This window comes from Sus scrofa, chromosome 5 (assembly GCF_054392235.1).
Source record: "Sus scrofa isolate SSC_HxYL_T2T_F1_AM1 chromosome 5, Sscrofa_HxYL_maternal_Yorkshire_Landrace_v2.0, whole genome shotgun sequence".
In the NCBI taxonomy this organism is placed as follows: Eukaryota; Metazoa; Chordata; class Mammalia; order Artiodactyla; family Suidae; genus Sus; species Sus scrofa.
In genome coordinates, this window is record NC_139387.1 from 90,244,243 (window position 1) to 90,265,615 (window position 21,373).

The 21,373-nt window shown below is 36.0% G+C and overlaps 1 protein-coding gene across 2 annotated transcripts in view; it reads left to right on the forward strand.

Moving 5' to 3' along the window:
- The window catches only part of SLC5A8 (solute carrier family 5 member 8), a 53,666-nt gene that overhangs the window by 10,628 nt on the left and 21,665 nt on the right, over positions 1–21,373 (forward strand). The window contains exons 4-8 of one of the 2 annotated variants that reach the window (XR_014845299.1): positions 10,161–10,228; positions 11,177–11,331; positions 12,803–12,943; positions 16,400–16,529; positions 20,616–21,082. Coding sequence is in view for 1 of the 2 variants with exons in the window: in NM_001291414.1 (NP_001278343.1) it covers positions 10,161–10,228; positions 11,177–11,331; positions 12,803–12,943; positions 16,400–16,529; positions 20,616–20,704 (583 nt within the window). In the remaining variant the exon portion in view is untranslated. 2 annotated transcript variants of the gene reach the window in all.

Here is a 21,373-nt window from a genome sequence, read left to right on the forward strand (position 1 = left end):
GAAACCCCAGATCCTTAACCCACTGAGCAGGGCCAGGGATCAAACCTGCAACCTCATGGTTCTTAGTCAGATTCGTTTCCTCTGTGCCACGATGGGAACTCCTGGGGGTTCATTTTTAATAGACCTTATTCTCTCTTCGGGAGCTGGAGAGGCAGGCCAGGTGGGTTTGGTGTCTACACTGGCAGCTTCCTAGTTTCCTGGATTGTAGCTCCAAAAGGTCTGTAGATCAGTAGAAGGGTAGACTTCACTAGGCGGTATTTCTCTGGGACGTGCCCAACAAGCCATTCTCCATTCCTTCAGAATCATCGCCCCCTGTAGTCTAAATCATGAATGACTGCACTTCTTCCCATGCGGCTAGAGCCTGGAGCCCATCTCCAAGAGGCTTCTGTGTTATTCAGCTCAGGCTCAGTCCTATTGTAAAATCTGGCAGGGAGAAAAACTTTTCTTCTCCCCACTTGGCCCACAGGACAAGAAAAAGAGATCTCTGTGATTTGAACTATCAGTTTGCTCATAGTGAAAAGTAACAGATTCTTACAAACAAATGAGTGATGATTATACAGATCAACAAATTATTATACGGGTTAGGGTTAGGGTTAGGGTTTGATGCCCCTAGTTTTATGCCCTAGTTTTGGGGACGTATAATAGCAATAAACCTGGGATTGTTTATTGAGGCAAAGGTATGTGTTAGTCATACCCTCAAAAGACTTCAGGGAAATTCTACATCCTTTGAATCCTTATCAATCAGAAATGAATTTATCTCTAAGACTGGTAAAATGAACAAGTGGACTCTGTTATGGGAAGAATGCAGTACAGTTCCTCAAGTTAATATAAAATGGAAATCCCCAGCTTACTGCACATATTAATTTCTTGATTTTATGATCCATAGTAATAGTTGTCGCCTACGTTGATAAAGTGCAACAGTCTCATTACAAAGTAGAACTCCATTATATAATGTGCCTATTGAATTCTGAATATCAGGCATGTTCCGTGTTGATATTACCAGCATCATGAATGGATCACTTCATATGCAATGAACTGAGCTATAAACTTCATAAGTTACCTATTGGCTTTCAGTGTAACTAAAGATGTTGGCTTTAGAGTTTTAAAGGGCAGTTCTGGGAATGAGAAAGCACTGCCTTCAATTGTGAAGAAGTCAAGGACTCTGTTCTTAGAAGTTTATGGAACCACTCTGTGGGAGTAAATTAGGATCCAAGGAACTGCATTTTGGTCATTTGAATATCAATTGTGTATTTTATTGTTATCAAGGCAGTAGACAAAGCATAGACAGAGTACTTAGGTTGCAGCAGATGCTCAATAGAAACTTGTTTAGCTGAATTAGAATTTAGCATTCTCTAGGTATAATTTATAAACCTTTTTAAATTATGAAAAACTTCAAATTTATGCTGAAATAGAGAGAATAGTGTATTGAAACCTAATGTACCCTTAACTCTACACTAATAAGTATTGACTCGTGGTTTAATTCACTCCCTATTTCCCTCACTGTATTATTTTGCTGCAAGTCTGAAATATTTTATCATTTCATCTGAATTCAGTATGTCTTTTGTGTACTTTTTTTTTTCATTGAAGTGTAATTGACATGTTATGTAAGTTTCAGGTTTACCATACTGATTCAATATTTGTATATATTGCAGTGATCACTACAATGTCTAGTTAACATCCATCATCATATGTAGTTACAAAAAGTTTTTCTTGTGATGAGAGATTTTAACATTTACTCTCTTAAATGCAAATCAAAACTATAATGAAGTACCACATCACACCAGTCAGAATGGCCATCATTAAAAAGTCTACAAATAACAAATTCTGGAGAAGTTGTGGAGCAAAGGGAACCCCCTACACTCTTGGTGGGAATGTAAGTTAGTGCAGACACTATGGAAAACATTATGGGGTACCTCAGAAAACTAAAAATAGAATTACCATATGATCCAGTAATCCCCCTCCTGGGCATATATCAGGACAAAACTGTAATTCAAAAAGATACATGCACTGCTATGTTCATAGCAGCACTGTTCACATGTAGCCAAGATTTGGAAACAAACTAAATGTCCAAAGACAGGTGAATGGTGAATAATGTGGTACATATATACAATGGCATACTATTCATCCACAAAACAGAACGAAATAATGCCATTTGCACCAACATGAATGGATCTAAGGATATCATACTAAGTGAAGTAAGTCAGAAAGAGAAAGACAAATACCATATGACAGCACTTATATGTGGAATCTAAAATATGAAACAAATGAGCCTATCTACAAAACAGAAACAGACTCATAGACACAGAGAACAGACTTGTGGTTGCCAAAGGGGAAGGAGGTGAGGGTGGGGTGTTTTGGGGTTAGTAGATGTTACTGATTACATATAGAATGGATAAATAATAAGGTTCTACTGTATAGCACAGGAACTATATTCAGTATCCTGGTATAAACCATAATGGAAAAGAATATAAAAAGAATGTATGTTATGTGTGTAACTGAGTCACTTTGCAGCACAGCCGAAATTAACACAACATTGTAAGTCAACAAAAAAAGTTTGAGGATTTACTCTTAGCAATTTTTAAAATGTGTGATACAGTATCATTAACATGCTGTATGTTGCATTCCTATGATGCATATATTGCATAACTGGAAGTTTGTACCAGGATGTGTTTTTTGTTTGTTTGTTTTTGTTTTGTTTTTTAAAAATATTTTTTTTATTACTGAATGAATTTATTACATTTGTAGTTGTACAATGATCATCACAATCCATTTTTATAGCATTTCCATCCCAAAACCCCAGTGCATCCCCCCACTCCCCAAACTGTCTCCTTCAAAGACCATAAGTTTTTCAAAGTCTGTGAGTCAGCATCTGTTCTTCAAAGAAGTTCATTCTGTCCTCTTTTCAGATTCCACATGTCAGTTAAAGCATTTGATGTTGGTGTCTCATTGTATGGCTGAATTCACTTAGCATGACAATTTCTAGGTCCATCCGTGTTGCTAAAAATGCTAGTATTTCGTTCATTTTATTTATTTTATTATTTATTTATTCATTTTTATTTTTTTGTACTTTTTTTATTACTCAATGAATTTATCACATCTATAGTTGTATAATGATCATCACAATCCAATTTCACAGGATTTCTATCCCACAATCCAAGCACATCCCCCCACCCCCCAAACTGTCTCATCCAGAGACCATAAGTTTTTCAATGTCTGTGAGTCAGCATCTGTTCTGCAAAGAGGTTCAGTCTATCCTTTTTTCAGATTCCACTTGTCAATGAAAGCATTCGATGTTGGTGTCTCATTGTATGGCTGACTTCACTTAGCATGACAATTTCTAGGTCCATCCGTGTTGCTAAAAATGCTAGTATTTCGTTCATTTTAATGGCTGAGTAATATTCCATTGTGTACATGTACCACATCTTCTGGATCCACTCCTCTGTTGATGGACATTTAGATTGTTTCCATGTCTTGGCTATTGAAAATAGTGCTGCAATGAACATCGGAGTACATGTGTCTTTGTGAGTCACGGTTTTCTTTGGATAGGTGCCCAGGAGTGGGAATGCTGAATCAAATGGTAGTTCTATTTTGAGTTTTCTCCATCTCCCCCAGTCCTGTGGAGCTCCTGCACACAAGCCCCACTGGCCTTCAATGCCAGATGCTCTGGGTGCTCTTTCTCCCAGTGCAAGATCCCCACATGTGGGAGTTTGATGTGGGGCACAGAATTCTCTCTTCTATAGTTGAGTCTCTGTGAACCAGTTAGTTTTAGTCTGTGGGGCTTCCCATCCGGGAGATATGGGGTTGCATATATCCTCCTCCTACCTCTTGATGTGGCCTCCTCTTTGTCTTCTGGAGTAGGATATCTTTTTTAAGGTTTCTGGTCCATTTGGTTGAAGATTGCTCAGCCTTTTGTTGTGAATTTTGCTGTTTTTAAGAGAGAAGTTGAGCTCCAGTCCTTCTATTTGCCATCTTAATTCCATCTCCCTCCAGGATGTGTTTTTTAAACACAGTTGTACCTTCATCATTTCTAAAACCTTAACATTAATTCCTTAATATCATCAATATGAGGTCAGTGTTCAGATTTCCTGGATTGTTTTCAGTATTTGTTAGAATCAGGATCCAAATAAGTTTATGTAACTATAATTGGTTCATTTGTCTCTTAAGTTTTTCTTTCTTGCTTTTTAAAACAGAAAATCATATTTTACTGGGGATATAGATTATATACAATAAAATGCACAGAACCTGACTGTACAGTTGGATAAGTTTTGACAATTTTGTATACTTGTTTGAGCACCACCCAACACAAGTTATAGTATATTTCCATCATCAACCCCCCCCAAATTTTGTGCTTTTTCTGATAAATCCCACCTTCCATTCCAAGCAGCCAGTGCCTGATTTTCATCACCATAAATTTGTTTCCCCGTTCTTAGATTTTTATATAAATGGATTCAAATAATGCCTTTTTGCGTTTGGTTTCTTTTGCTCAACAAAATGTTTTTGAGGCATTCATTCATGTTGCTACATGTATCAGTTCATTCTTTTTTATTGCTGGTTTTTTATCATATGCATCTACCAAAATGTGTTTATCCATTCTCTTGCTGATGGCTGTTGGGTTCTTTCTGGTTTTAGGCTATTTTGAATTAAGGCTGCTAAGAACTTTCTTATACAGGTTTTGTTTTGTCTTGCTTTTCTTTTTGATGTGTTTTCATTTTTATTGGATGAATATCTGGCAGCAGTATAAAGTTAAATATATACCTGTTCTGACCCAGCACAGGTTAGATACATGTACAACATTAAGAGAAACTGCCAAATAGCTTTTCTAAGTGGCTATACTGTTTTGCATGACCACTCTGCAGTGTATAAGAGTTCCATGTCCTTTCCAGCATTTTGTATTTGTCTTTTCAATGTTGCATTCTAGTTGTATGATCCGTTATCTTATTGTAGTTTTAATTTGCCTTTTCCTGATGACTGTTGATGTTGTGCTTACTGGCTCAGGCTCGTGGAATAACAAAATCAATACCAAAAAAGACAAGTATAACCTAGCAAAAAAGAGGCAAAAGACTTGATCTGTCATTTTACAAGGCAAATATTCTTCCACTCTGTTATGTGACATATTTACCCAGGGCTTTAACAATTTTTTAAGTTTTTATGTTGAGGTCTTATATGTATTTCTTAGATTTATTTCTAGATAATTGATATTTTTCTTACTATTGCAAATGGTATTGTTGTATAATATTTTCTAATTGTTCATCATTTTCAAGCAAATAAAATACAGTTGACTTTTATACATTGATTTTTAGCCTGAAAACTTGCTAAATATACTTACTAATTCAAGTAGGCTTTTGGTAAATCCTTTAGGATTTTTATATTGTTTATGAGTAAAAACAGTTTTACTACTTCATTTCCTGTTTGTATGCCCTTTACTTCTCTTTTTTTTTTGTCTTACTGCTCTGTTAATATGGAAAATTATATTGCTTTTCAAATGTTAAATCAATTTTTACTTTTGAGATAAACCTTACTTGGTCATAATATAGTAACCATTTTATATATTGTGGATTTGATTTGTTAATATTTTGTTAAGGATTTTTATAGTTTATGAAGAATATTGGCCTGAAATTTGCTTTTCCTTTAATGTTTTTTTTCAGGATTTTTGTATCAGTTATATGATTTGGGGAGTGTTTCCTCCTCTATTTTCTGAAAGAATTTGTATTAATCTGTGCCTCTCTTTCCTAAATGCTGAAAAATTCATGATGAGGGCATCTGGGCCTGATGTTTGTTTTGTAGAAAGATTTTTGTTTATGGATTAAGTTTCTTTCAAAAATATAGAGTTACTCATATTTTCTAGTTATTATTGAGTCAATTTTTGCTCAACTGTGTTTTTTAGGAAACTAATTCACTTTGTCTAATTTGTCAAATTCATTGGCATAAAGTTGTTTAAAACATCCTCTTGGAATTCCTGTCATGGCACAGAGGACGCGAATCCGACTAGGAACCATGAGGTTTCTGGTTCACTCCCTGGCCTCGCTCAGTGGGTTAAGGATCTGGCGTTGCTGTGAGCTGTGGTGTAGGTCACAGACGTGGCTCGGATCCTGAACTGCTGTGGCTGTGGTGTAGGCCGGCAGCTGTAGCTCCAATTCGACTCTTAGCCTGAGGACCTCCATGTGCCTCGGGTGCAGCCCTAAAAAAAAAAAAATGCTCTTGTTATCCTTTTAATGTTTGTAGTAGCTACAATGATATACCTTCTAATTATTCCTAATAATAATCTATTTTTCTAAGAGCCAGTTTTTTTACTTTGTTGATTTTACCAGTTTGCTCTTTCATTAGTTTGTGCTAATACATTTATTGTTCCTTTTCTTCTACTTAACTTTGGGCTTACATTTTCTAGCTTCTTAAGATAGAAACTTAGATCATTGATTTTAAATTTTTCTTCTTTTCTAATATAAATATTTAAAGTTATAAATTTTTCTGTAAGTACTGCTTCATCTATGTCCTACAGATTTTGATACAGATTATCATTCAGTTCAAAATATTTTCTAATTTTTCTTGTGATTTTTTTTAACCCACAGGTTATTTACAAGTGTGCTATGTAATTTTCAAATATTTGGTGATTTTCAAACATACCTTTTTGTGCTACTTTGGTCAGAGCACTCTTACGATTTTCATTCTTTGAAATGTATTGGGATTTGCTTCATGGCCCAGAATATGGTCTATCTTGCTGAGCATTCTGTATACTCTTATAAAGAATGTGTATTTTATAGTTGTTGAGGATATTATTCTATAAATGTCAAAAGTTCAGCTGGCTAACTTTCCAGGTTCTTGGTTTTACTGATTGCATCACCATAGGATCATTTTATGTTCCCCAATTCTCTGTATTTCTTATGAACTAGATCTATAAGTGTTCTCAGCCTTCATTTCAACTTTTTGGAGAGACTATTTCATACAGTTTTCACTCTTTTGAGTAAATAGCAGAGCTCAGTTGTTGGATTGAATGATAAGAGTATGTTTAATTTTATAAGAAACCACCAAACTGTCTTCCAAAATGGCCGTTAAAATTTTGCATTCTTGCCAGTAATGTATGAAAGATTTATGGTGCTCCTCATTTTTTTCAGCATATGATATTGTCAGTGTTCCAGATTTTGGCCTTTCTATTAAGTGTATAGTAGTATCTCATTGTTGTTTTAATTTGCACTTCCCTGATGACATACGATGTGTAGCATCTTTTCATATGCTTATTTGACATCTGCATATCTTCTTTGTAAGATGTCTGTTAGGATCTTAGGTACATTTTAAACTCAGTTTTTTTTCCTTATTCCTGAGTTTTGAGAGATTTTTCTGTAATTATGTTAATAGCCCTTTATCAAATGTCTTTTGCAAACTTTTCTCTCAGTTTGTACCGTGGTCTTCTAATTCTTTTGATAGTCTTTCACAGAACATATGTTTTTAATTTTAATGAAATCCAGCATATCAATTATTTCTTTCATAGATTGTGTCTTTGATGTTGTATCTAAAAAGCCATCATCATACCCAAGGGATCTTGGTTTTCTCTATGCTATCTTCTAAAGTTTAATAGTTTTGTATTTTACCTTTAGGTCTAAACCAAGGCCGTCTTGGTTTAATTTTGGTGAAGGGTGTAAGCTCTGTGTCTAGATTAATTTTTTTTTTTTTGCATTTGGATGTTTGGTTGTTCCATCATCTGTTGAAGAAACTGCCTTTGCCCCATTATATTGCCTTTACTCTTTTGCCAAAGATCAGTCAGCTACATTTATGGGAGTCTATTTCTGAGTGCTTTATTCTTTTCAGTCAATCATTTTGTGTATTCTTTCACCAATACCACAATCTCTTGACGACTATAGTTTTATATTAAGTCTTAAAGTCAGGTACAGTCATTCCTCCAGCTTTGTTCTTCTCCTTCTTTATTGTGTAGGCTGTTGAGTCTTTTGCCTCTCTCTATAAAATTTAAAATAAGTTTGTCAATTCTACATGGTTTGTCATTATCCACAAAATAAGTTGCTGGGATTTTGATTGGGATCACATTGAATCTATAAATTAGACTGGGAAAACTGGCATCTTGAAAATAATCCTATTGACAATCCTTTTTGTAAGCATGAAAAATCTATTTAGTTCTTCTTTCATTTCATTGATCAAAGTTTTACAGTTTTCCTCATATAGATCTTGTATATATTTTGTTAGATTTATAGCTAAGTATTTCATTTTGGGGGGTGCTAATGTAAATGCTAATGTGTTTCTAATTTCGAATTCCACTTCTTTTTGTTGCTGTATAGGAAAGCAGTAGACTTTTGTATATTAACCTGTATCCTGTAACTTTGCTATAATCATTTGTTAGACCTGGGAGATTTTTTTTTTTTTTTTGGTTACTTCAGATTTTCTACAAAGACGATCTTGTCATTTGTGAACAAAGAGTTTTATTTCTTCCTTCCTTGCCTTGTACCTGATCTTAGTGGGTAAGCTTCAAGTATCTCACCATTAAGTGTAATGTTAGCTATAAGATTTTGTAGATAATCTTTATCAGGTTAAGAATGTTCCCGTTGGGAGTTCCTATTTTGACTCAGCGGGTTAAGAACCTGACATAGTGTCTCTGAGGATGCGGGTTCAATCCCTGGCTTCACTTAGTGGGTTAAGGACCTGGCTTTGCCATGAGCTGCCATGTAGGTCGCACACATGGCTCAGATCCCATGTTCCTGTGGTTGTGGCGTAGGTCAGCAGCTGTAGCTCTGATTTGACCCCAGCCTGGGTACTTCCATATGCTGCAGATGCAGCCCTAAAAAGAAAAAAAAAATGTTCCCCTCTATTTCTAATTTATTAAGAATTTTTATCATGAATTTTTTTGGATTTTATCAAATGCTTTTTCTGCATCTATTAATAGGATAATGTTATTTTTCTTTTTAGTCTGTTGATGTGATGAATTCCATTAATTGATTTTCAATGTTGAGTCCTCTTTGCATACCTGTGAAAAATCCCACTTGGGATTCTAATTCTTTTTATGCTTTTAAAATTTGATTTGCTAATATTTTGTTGAGAATTCTTGCATCTATATTCATAAGAGATATTTATGTGTAGTTTTCTTCTCTTGTCATGTCTTTTTTTTGGTTTTGGTACTAGGGTGATGCTCATCTCATAAAATGAGTTATAAAGTATTCCCTCTGCTTCTATCCTCTGAAAAAGATTGTACAGCACTAGTATAATTTCTTCCTTAGATATTCAGTAGAATTAACCAGTGAATCCCTCTGGGCTTGGGACTTTCTGTTTTGGAAAGTTATTAATTATTGATTCAATTTATTTAATAGATATAGATCTATTCAGATCATCTTTTTTTTTTTTCCTCTGAATTTTGGCAGATTATGTCATCTAGGTTTTCAAGTCTGTAGGCATAGAATTGTTATCCTTCCATTAAAAAATATAATATGGACCTATATCTAGTCACTTGTGATGGAACATGACGGAGGATAATGTGAGAAAAAGAATGTGTGTGTGTATATGTATATAATATATATATATATATAATATACATATACACACACACACATATATATGTATATGTATGTATGACTCAATCATTTTGCCATACAGCAGAAATTGACAGAACATTGTAAATCAGCTATAATAGAAAAAATAAAAATCTTAAAAAAATATGATATGCCCCTCTACTTTTTATATAAATGGTAAGAAATTTTGACTTTTCTCTGTCTTGGTCCCATTGTAGTAACATGCACAACTTGTCTTCCAAGGATTGGTAGAATAGTGTGTTTATTCAACCATGACAACAAATATCCTGTGAACCCATTCAGCCTAGGTAACCACCTCCCAATATCAAGTGGCATCTTTGCTTAACTATAGTAGAAATGCTTTTTCATGTATTTGATTTAGCCAGTGTTGGATCTTGTATGATGTCTGAAGGTAGAAGCTAGGTCTATATAACTCATCAAATAAAATTTTAAAATCTGTTTTGTTACATTTTTTGAGATTTGTAGCTCTAGTTTAGGGCTGATGGATTTAATTATCTGATAATGATAAATTATCTGATAGGGATAATTATTTTAATTATCGTTTAATTTAATAAATGATGGCTTCCCCTTGATGATTTTTGAGAAGTACTTATATATGTTTTGCAGTTATGCATGCATGTTATTTTTCTTCTGCAGTCACAGGATTCCACCTATGGGGCGCAGTAGTAGCTACTGGGGTGGTCTGCACATTCTACTGCACGCTGGTATGTCAAGACCATTATGTCTCCTTTCACTTTATACACTTGCTTTGCGAAATTGAAAAATTTATTAGTGGAATGATAATCTGGATTGTTTATACCTACTTTCCTAGCTCCCACATAGTTTTTGTGATAGGGAATATTCAGTCCAGGGTAAAATTTGACCCTTTGTAGGACATTGATCACAACTGGAGTTTTTTTTCTTTCATCTGAACCATGTGGTGGTCCCTAATCTTGTCTCCTTATTCACCCTTACTGTTGCCATGTTGTAGTTGTGCTCATATTATTCCTCAACTTAGAGACCTGAGATAACTTCCCATTGCCTTTAGGCGGGAGTGGCAGTCAAAATATGTAAGAGCCAGTATGGCACGGGCACTGATGTTATCAAGGATGCTGACCCTTAGCAGTGGTTCAAGTCCTATGCAATGCAGGCTATTCTAGGTCTTAATCTTTTAGTTTCCCAGTCTTTTAGAAGACATGATCCTCAAGGAGGGCCGTGTTCAGCCAAGATCATTGAGACTGGAGGGGGACACTTGGAAATTTTGTGGCAGTGGCTGGGACAGAACAATTTTAGTTTTTTAAGAACCTCCTGACCTTCTTTGTGCATACTGGTTGAGTATCAGCCCAGCCTATAAAATAAAATCGATGATATTGTGATTTGCAATTTGATCCTGAAATTTCTTCCTAGCAATATTCCCACACCACTCCACCTCACACCAAAATGTAGGTCTGTCCACACTCAACAAGCCATGTATTTTTGCCCTCTCTGTGTTTTTGCCCAAGCTTTTTTCTCTGCTGGGAGGACCTTTTGTCTTGTCCTCTGCTTGTGTTTGAAGGTTTGGGTGCACTTCTTGACCAAGATCCAGGTTTTCTTTATCTTTGTCCAGTATAAGCATGTATATGCTTAATAATGTCTGATAGAAGCATTAATCCAAATGCACTTTCTCCTCAAAGGGTGGTCTTAAAGCAGTTATCTGGACAGACGTTTTTCAAGTTGGGATAATGGTAGCTGGATTTGCATCTGTGATTATACAGGCTTCACTGATTCAGGGTGGAATCAACACTATTCTAAATGATGCATACAATGGCGGAAGATTAAATTTTTGGAAGTAAGTTGCTATTTACTTCTTGGCTAATAGAACATTCCTTTTTTTCTGTAAAAATAATCTCCTCATTTAAATAGTAATTTACATTAGTAAATAAATGAACAAACCACTAAAATATTGTACACAAGTTTGAAGCTGACAAGTCAGCTTCATGCATAAGGAGTTTTCACTAGGTCTTTGAGGGGTTAAAGCAATCAGGCAGTCCTTAGTTACATGGTTCTGAAGATGGTGCTTCCTCCTGAGAAGGGATTGATAGCAAAAGAGAATTTTCTTCCATTTCCATTAAAATCAAGAACAAGAGAGGAAGACCCACCCTTCAGACTATTAGTGTATTTGGGTTTCTAGCTCATGTAATAGGAAAATAAATAAAAATTTTAAATTAAAAAAGCAAAATTATCATTTTTGCATATTATATAATTATAGTAATATGCACCCTTTATTGTCAAAACCACTAAATTGGGTGTTTTAAATCTTTTTTCCTTTGAGTAACTTGTTGAATCCTTCTGGCTCTTTACTTTTCTTAGCTAATATAGTAACTACTTTCTCCATGGGAAAAAAGGGCTAACACACTTTGAAACTCTTAGACTTTGATATTATTTGTTAGAGAATGGGATAGAGGCTCTCATATTTCCACAGGAATGCTGGAAAATGCATAAAATTAGAGCACTTTACTCAACTAATCTGAATTATCAGATTTGAGAGGGAATTGCAGAATATCACACTTTTCAGAAAATTCCCATTAAAGCTAATTTTGCAGAAGATTTTCAAGCACATATTGTGTATCAGAGATGAACAGAATCATTCCTTCTGAGGAGATACATTAAGAAGAGTTAAGAGATGTATCGAATGTGGAAGTTGACAGCCTTCCTAATAACAATACTTTGCACATTCAACTATTAGTGTTTTATTTGGGCATACGGCATTTCAAGAAAGCACAATTATAGTGACATGGCGGTTTTAGAATATGAAAACCTTTAAATTGCATGAATTGCCTTCATTCTTAAGCTTGAATATAAATTAGAACTATGACTATCTATGTGCTAGGAGAGGAATTATACATAAAATGTGCCAGTTTTGTGTTCACTTCAGTACCATATCTATTGCTGTGGTATATTTAGGAGCACCTCTCTCTCCCTCTGTCTCTCACAGCTCATGCTCTTCTCTAATTACAGCATGGCAGATTTGTTTAAATAATTTCCTCTCTCCATGAGAGAACAATTTGTATAAATGCTCAGAGTGATTAAAGCATTCATTTCCGACCCCAGTCACATTCAGAATTTCCAAATCTCTGAAAGTTATCAATTTTTATTTCATTGAACCTAGGTATATTTCTACCTTTTATATTATGTGATCAATTTGTACATATTTGTGTATGTATTTATATAGGTATACATCATTTGCTTCCAAATACTCCAGGAAGATCTGTGGTTTTTGGCTAAGAGTTCAGATTTGTTTTCTGTTTGTTTTCTTTTAGTTTTAATCCTAACCCTTTGCAAAGACATACATTCTGGACAATTGTTATAGGGGGGACCTTCACGTGGACCAGCATCTATGGTGTCAACCAGTCCCAGGTGCAGAGATACATTTCCTGTAAAAGCAGATTCCAGGCAAAAATGTAAGCCAAACTATATATTAATTGGTTAATAACTCTCAATTGTTTTTATGGAAATGCTCTTCATAAGTCAAGCTTTGCTCTGGTTATATCATGAAATTCTAAGAGACAAATGATATACTTACAAAAGGACCACATAGAACAAACTGTTACTCTATGTTTTAAATCAGATGTTTAAGAAACAGACTCACAGACACAGAGAACAGACTTGTGGTTGCCAAGGAGGATGGGGGAGGGAGTGGGATCCACTGGGAGTTTGGAGTTAGTATATGCAAACTATTACATTTAGAATAGATAAGCAATGAAGTCCTGCTATATAAAACAGGGAACTATATCTAGTCTCTTGGGGTAGACTGTGAAGGAAGATAATATAAGAAAGGGAATGTATGTGTATATATGACTGGGTTACTTTGCTGTATAGCAGATATTGGCACAACATTGTAAATCAACTATACTTTAATTTAAAAAATAAATCAGATGTTTAAAAATATTTGTATGAATTATTAAGTAAAACAAGTCTTGTCAAATAAATAGGCATTTATGGTGCATCTGTATGTGTATGTATAAGGAACGATGGAGAATAAAAGAATTGTAAATATATGACTCTCGCCATGAAGAAACTTAGCATCTAATTAGTAAAATGTATGCAAGTGTGTGAAAAGTGAAATAACACTAGAGAGGTATAACACTTCTGTGAAACAGTATAACCGTAGAGGAAATGTTCCAGGGCATCATATTGTCAGGTGTGCTGGTGCATTTTATTTTCAGACACAGTGATGGGTTTATAACCCTGTTCTAATTCTTACTACTTGAGAGATTTGGGGTGAGTTACTTAGTTTCTCTAAGCTTTGGTTTCTAACCTTGTAAAATGAGCATAAGATATTATGTATCTCATGGAGGTATTGTAAAATGCTGTATTTGACATGCATGTTTGACATGCACATGGTAGGAATCCAGTAAATATAAATTCTCATTCCCACTTCAAATCATGGGATGTGAAGTCAGGGAATAAGTGAGAAATTCCTTTCAAGCAGGCAAATCCTAAAGGATGGCCATATGTGGACAGGAGGAGAAGATTGGGAGAGCATTCCAGGTAGGCAGAGTGATTTGGACAAAGCACAGAGGTCAGAAGGACAACATGGTCAGGGAACTCTCCATCCCATCTTGGCTTGAGCAAAGAGTTTGAACAGTGGCTGGTTCTTTCTCATGAGGCCTCAGATAAGCTGGTGACCATCATTCTTCATACTGATAAAAAAGGCTAAGTCAATGCACATGCATTTAGGGCCTTAAAAATTCTAACTAGATTGAATTAGTAGTTGGTGGTTGAGGTAGGAGAAAGAATGTCAGTGGTTGAGGTAGGAGAAAGAACGGTAATTCTATTTCTATTCAGTGAGAATATGAAAAAATTTGTGATGTCATATGTCAGAAAATGTATGAGAGTAAATTGGTTTAGACATTATCTGTCTTTATTAAATTCTACAGTGAAAAATCTACATGAATATGAGTATAATACCTGGATATGGAATCTCCCAAAAGTGAGCTTAGGAGTTCTGTAATTTTAAGAAACTATGAAGGAATATAATTAATTTATATATCCATTAGTCTATCTATATTAGCGCTGATGCCTCTCCCAAAGCAGTTGTGCACCTGCTCTTCTTTGGGGACATGTTTCTTTGGGAACATGGAACTCAAAAAGCCCAATATTTTAAAAGAACAGCCGTAGAACTGTCTTAGTAAGAAATATTTTCCTTCAGAATAGTGCAGTGGCTCTCTTGACCCAGAGCTTAGGGGAACCATTAGTCTCCCTCTTTCTAACATCGACTCCATGGGAAGAATGAATCCCAGCCACAAAGTCAAGACTACTAACACTGGTTGACTGGGGACAATATCAGATGTTGATAAGTGATCTATCTGACTGGTGTTGAAGTAAAATACAACAATGTAGTAAGGTATTAACTCATATGTAAGTGAGGTGTGGTGACTGAACAATAAAGTGTCTGGGTATATTTTCTGATGATTTGAAGATGAGATATAGTACTCATACTACTTTTAGACAATAACAAAACATACAGTAAATTTAGTCTATCAAGGGAAAAGGCTAGCAATCCACTGTTTGGCACCCTCAGAAGCAGACTATAGATGGAGGTTAACATGGCAGAGACTTACTAGGGAATCACCACTGTAGAAGAGAAGGAAGGGAACGAAGCAGGACTGGCCAGAGAGGCTTGGACTGTAATGCATCTCAACAGAGGTTTCAAGGGATCCCTCTGGAGTTGGGATGACCCTGCAAGCTTGTCCCTAGTTAGCATGAGGGGACTCAACCTTTAAACCTATGAATGTGGTAGTCATTTTATGCAGGCTGCCCCCCTGGGGAAGGAGGTATGACTTGGTGGGGGTGGGAGGGACCTCTTCTCAGCCTAGGACACCTCATCACAATATCCACTACAGCACCCCTGGGAAGGGAAAAGTATAGCCATCATAGTGGGAAGAAATATTTATTATCAATTGATTATTAAGGCATATCATTCAATATTAACACTAATAATATTAATAACTACCATTCAAGTGTTTTTACATGCCATTGCCTATATATGTATATGATATATACTGTTTTATTTAATTTGATAACTTGGTGATGTAAGCATTGTTATCTCTAGATGTACATGAAGAAACTGAGGATCAGAATGTCTAAGTTACTTGCCCAGGGTCACATATGATAGGGATAGCCAAGATTGATGCTCAGGACTGATTCCATGTCATTATGAAAACCTTTACCCTCTACTGGAACACACATTGGGTGTTAAGATGCTACATTGTTTGCAGGAGTTCCCTGGTGATCAAGTGGTTAGGATAAAGCGCTTTTACTGCTACAGCCCAGGTTCAGTCCCTGGTCTGGGAACAGAGATCCCACATCAAGCCACTTCACACCATTGCCAAATAAAAAAATACTAAACATTGTTTGGGAAGATACCTGTCCAAGAAACACATGTTTGCCTTTCATACTTGATGGCATTCCAAACCACATTTAAACAAGTTCGGCAAGTTGCTATGTAGATGTTAACAATGTTTAGCAGTTTGTAATTGCATTACTTTTGAAAGGAAAATGAGTAACAGTGAATGCCTTGTTGACTATTAAAATCTTTATTTCATGACAAGAAGTCCTGACGTGGTGCAATTAGATGCCATTATAAAGCTAATCATGCCCATGGAACTCTGACCAGGAGGATACATCCATTCAATGGCAAAACTCCATCTATTCCAAGTATTCCCAAATATGCTGTTGATTGACATCATAAACAGAAGGTTAGGCCAAAATAAAATAAGTAGCATTTGTGATGACCAGAAGAGAATATGCATCTATTGAGTATTAATCATGGGTCTCTGTTTATGAAACAAGTTTCTTCATCTTTGGGATGGAAATTAAAATTGTCCATTGCTGGTTTGTCTTCACTTCTTTAGGTCTCTCTACATCAATCTCGTGGCCCTCTGGGCAATCCTCACCTGCTCAGTGCTTTGTGGGCTCTCCTTGTATTCCAGATACCGTGACTGTGACCCTTGGACAGCCAAGAAAGTGTCTGCACCAGACCAGGTCCAGTACCATGTCTTTCTTTCTTTCTTTTTTGTCTTTTTTTTTGCTATTTCTTGGGCCGCTCCCACGGCATATGAAGGTTCCCGGGCTAGGGGTCAAATCGGAGCTGTAGCCACCAGCCTACCCCAGAGCCACAGCAACGCGGGATCCAAGCCGCGTCTGCAACCTACACCACAGCTCACGGCAACGCCGAATCGTTAACCCACTGAGCAAGGACAGGGACCGAACCCACAACCTCATGGTTCCTAGTTGGATTCGTTAACCACTGCGCCATGACGGGAACTCCAAGTACCATGTCTTGCTTACTCATGCAATGATGACGTTCAGAAAGCTTATTAGCTGAGAGGAAAGAGTGTTCATATTCTTGTAAATTAATAGCAGATAGGCACAATATAATCATCTTTAGCGTCCATGAAGCATTTAGAAAAAATTTTTTTAGCAGATACAGCAAGAATGAAGTGTGGTATATCTAGTGTTAAAATATTGAAATACCTGGAAAATTTTCAAGCCAAATGTTATAGCTCAAGGCTTGGAGTAGAAATATAAAAATCGTTTTTTTTTTCTTTTTTTTAAAATCTATGCACAAATGGTGGTGCTATAGAACATTTTGTGGGTATTTAGGTTGTTCATTTATAAAGTTTATCTTCCAGTTTCTAAGTGATAGAGAAATGGATCTAGTAAGTGAACATTTATGGAGCACCAACTGTGTGATGAGATTCTGTGCCAAGATCTTTGCATGCTTTACTTTTAATTCTCACACACCTGTAATGCCAATTTTGTAGATGAGGACATAAATGAATCTCAGAGAGGTTATATAACTTGTCCAATGTCGCATAGCTTATAAATAAGAATAGCTGCAAGCCCTCATAAAATTCATATCATGGGCCAGGCATGATCAGAAGTGATTTATGTAAATTTCAAATTTTAATCCTCACAGCAACACCCTGAGGTAGGTGCTCTGAGTATCTCCCTTTCAAAGATGAGGAAACTGAGGCACAGAGAAGTTAAGTCACCTGGAGCCAGGATTCAAACCCAGGCAGCCTGCCTCCAGAATTCCAATTTTGAACCTCCTTGCCATATAGTGTCTTTCAGAAAATGTATCAAACCCCAGGACTGGCAGACTCCAATGCCTGATTTTTTATTCTTAGAGTTCTTTCCAAAATAATTTTCTAAGGGTTGACTGTAAATAAGGTGCCCAGGGCATTCATTAGATATGATGACAGTTTGAATTTTATGTTGGTATAAAGTGCATAACATACTCCCAGGAAAACATAACTTTGTGGAATTAGTAAATAAGAGTGTCCTTGATCTGTATATCTTAACCCTGTCTTAGCCTGTGCCATGTTTAAAAACAGATTTTCCTATTTGCTCACAGAATCCAAGAATCGTGTTTGCTCTGAAGATGGAGGCACTCTTGCATTATATTCTGTCTAGTCAAGAATATTTTATGACTATATTATCAATCTTTATTGTCTGAAGAAAATAGGGATTAAAAAATATTTTTTTCTAATATGCCTTCCCCTTACCCTGGACAACAAACCCCAAACTCCAAAAATATATGTATTTTAAACTACAGCTTCCTGATCTTGAGTCTCCTTGTCATAGATTGTATGCAGGGGTGTTTTGCAATTTATGCACTTACCATTTAGAGAGCATGTGATACATTTTTGAAAAAGAAAGATATTTTTTTTTTTTGTAACTGAATGATTCCACAACCCTGTTGATTGGTAACTAGTTAATTCAATTAGCATTTTTGGGGGGATACAATGTAAATAAGGTACAGTCAGTAGAAGACTGGGTCAAAAGCTTAACCCCCAAAAGCAAAGTTATGTTTCTGCTACCCTCTTCTGTAGCTCACCCTGAGAAAGCCGGATTACTGCCTAGATATTTTTCCATTGATCTTATCTGGTTGATTCTACCTTTACCTGAAGGAGCTATTCAAAATCTAAATATCACCCAGAAGATTTTTGAGAAGGTTGATGATAGGGTAGAGGATTTTAGATCACATTATAATTCAATGATGGAAACTTTACTTTGGCTTATGTATGGAACACTGCTTGAAGTTCAGCTTTTAGGATATCTTGGGAAAACTGAGGGCTGATCTCACAGAGAAATAAGTGCACTTCTCTTTTTTCTGAGAATAAAGAATGAGTAAGCTTTAGTTGTAAAATGAGATCAAAGAGGCTGAGAAAAAAGGGCATATTATCCACTGTGTACTCTTGGGAGAAGGAATCAATGATGTTTCAGTGCAAATTAGAGGACATTTTTCTGGAAAATTTTCCACTTAGGACCCTTGACTGAAAAATAATCTTTGCCAAAAGACTGCCAGTGCTGAAGATATACCTTCCCATCCTTATTTAATATTTATTTTTAAAAAAATGACATATCCGAAAGCAAGTACTAGGTTTTTTTTTTTTTTTTTTTCTTAAAGAAGCAGTTTCAGGAATTTCACTTGTCACTATGTCTCATACAACAGTTGACCTTTGAACAATACAGGGGTTAGGGGCACCGACCTGCTACGCAAGAGAAAATCTATGCATAATTTTTGTCTCTGTTGATTAACATGTTTTGTATGTTATATGGATTATGTATTGTATTCTTACAGTATATAAGCTAGAGAAAAGAAAATGCTATTAAGAAAATTGTGGAGTTCCCGCGGTGGCTCAGCAGACAATGAACTCGACTAGTATCCATGAGGACGTGGGTTCGATCCCTGGGCTGGAACCAGGATCTGGTGTTGCCGTGAGCTGTGGTCTAGGCCCCAGATGCGGCTTGTATCTGGTGTTGCTGTGGCAGTTACAGCACCCATTCGACCCCTAGCCTGGGAACCTCAATGTGCTATGGGTGCGGCCCTAAAAAAAAAAAAAAAAAAAAAGACAAAAAAAAAATTGTGAGGAAGAGAAGATACATTTATAGTACTGTGCCGTATTTATGGATACCATACATTTACCTCATCTGTTTACAAGATGAATCATCCCTCAGTACCTACATCAGTATTGTCTTATATGATAACAAAACACTGAAGATGTTATTACCATTACATTTCAAAAATGAAAGAATGTGAAAAAGAAATTCATATTTATTTACAGGTATAACAATTCATGCAATGATAAAGAAGCAGCAGCAATATGATTACTTTATGTTGCCTGGCCTATACATTAATGAGTGAATTGTTATAAAATTTTTATGGTGCACAGTATTACAGTCATATTCATAATACAGAATTGGAAACACTGGCAGATTTATTTTTTTTAGAAAAACCTCTTACCTGTGATAACAGGTTGCTCCACAATATCTCCAGTTATGAGAGAGAGAGAGACATACTGTGTGGTAATGTAATTCTTTGAAAGGAAATTTATATACCAGTAAAAAAAACAAAACATAACTAACACATTATTTTTATATTAAATACCACTTACCTTATGCCTTTTTAAGGATAAGCTATCCACTTCAACACAAGCCTGGCATGCAATGTTCTACACATATATTTTTGTGTATTTATTATTTAAAAATCCATGTGTAAGTAGATCCCTGCAGTTTAAACTTGTGCTGTTCAAAGGTCAACTGTATATGCAGCTATCATTACATTTTTTGTCCTAAACAGGGATTGAAATTTACAAGGGCACCCCTGAGTTGTCAAGTAAAGTTAAATTAAGTGAATGTTTCTTACTGAAGCATAGTTGTATGTGAAATATTTCCTTTAAACTGATTTATTATTCCAAAGAATGAGAACAACTACCTATTACCAAGCATTTACTATAGTCCATGTACTATAGTAAGAGCTTACTTTTTTAGTGACTCTATGAGTTTAGTGTTATTACCTCTGTTTTACAGACAAGAATACTGAAGATCAGAGAAATTAAATAGGAAAAAATCACATCTGTCTGAATCCAGACCCTATACCCTTAACTATTGTGTTATTCTTTAAGTGTTAGCAGGTAAAGAGTTTAATTTTATATACTTGGAAATTTCAGTTGTGTGGAATAGCTTCCTTTAGTTCTTGAAGAACACAAGATAAATGAAGTGTTAATGCATTCCATTGCATAGCAAAAAAACCGCTGAAGAGTAAATTTTGAAATTTTTCAGCTCATGCCTTATTTGGTACTGGACATTCTGCAAGATTATCCGGGACTTCCTGGACTTTTTGTGGCCTGCGCTTACAGTGGAACATTGAGGTTTGAACTATGACTCTAATATAACATAGTTTCCCTATCAGGATCTTTCTTTTGTTATTGGATATTTAGGGGAATAAAGCCGAATTCTGGACATGGGCACAAATGGCCCAAAGCAGGCGATTTACTCCATGCATCTCTGTGTCGGACTGAGTCTTATCTTGGGGGCTAGCAGTCTATTACTATCAGTCTCCACTTATAACTTTGGTCCCTACTAGCTAATACATCATTACGTACTTGTAGGGTCACAATAATGATGATCAATCAGTTGTAGCTTTCATTGATTGTCAGAAATGTGTACCTACAGCCTTGGTTTAAAATATATATGTAGGAGTTCCCGTCGTTGCGCAGTGGTTAACGAATCTGACTAGGAACCATGAGGTTGCGGGTTCAATCCCTGGCCTTGCTCAGTGTATCAAGGATCCGGCATTGCCGTGAGCTGTGGTGTAGGTTGCAGACGCAGCTCGGATCCCGAGTTGCTGTGGCTGTGGCGTAGGCCGACGGCTACAGCTCTGATTGGAGCCCTAGCCTGGGAACCTCCATATGCTGTGGGAGCGGCCCTAGAAAAGGCAAAAAGACAAAAAATAAAATAAAATATAATATATATGTATCTAAAGCATGATCAAATGGAGAATTAGAATTACACTATCATATTACATGCTGAATAATATG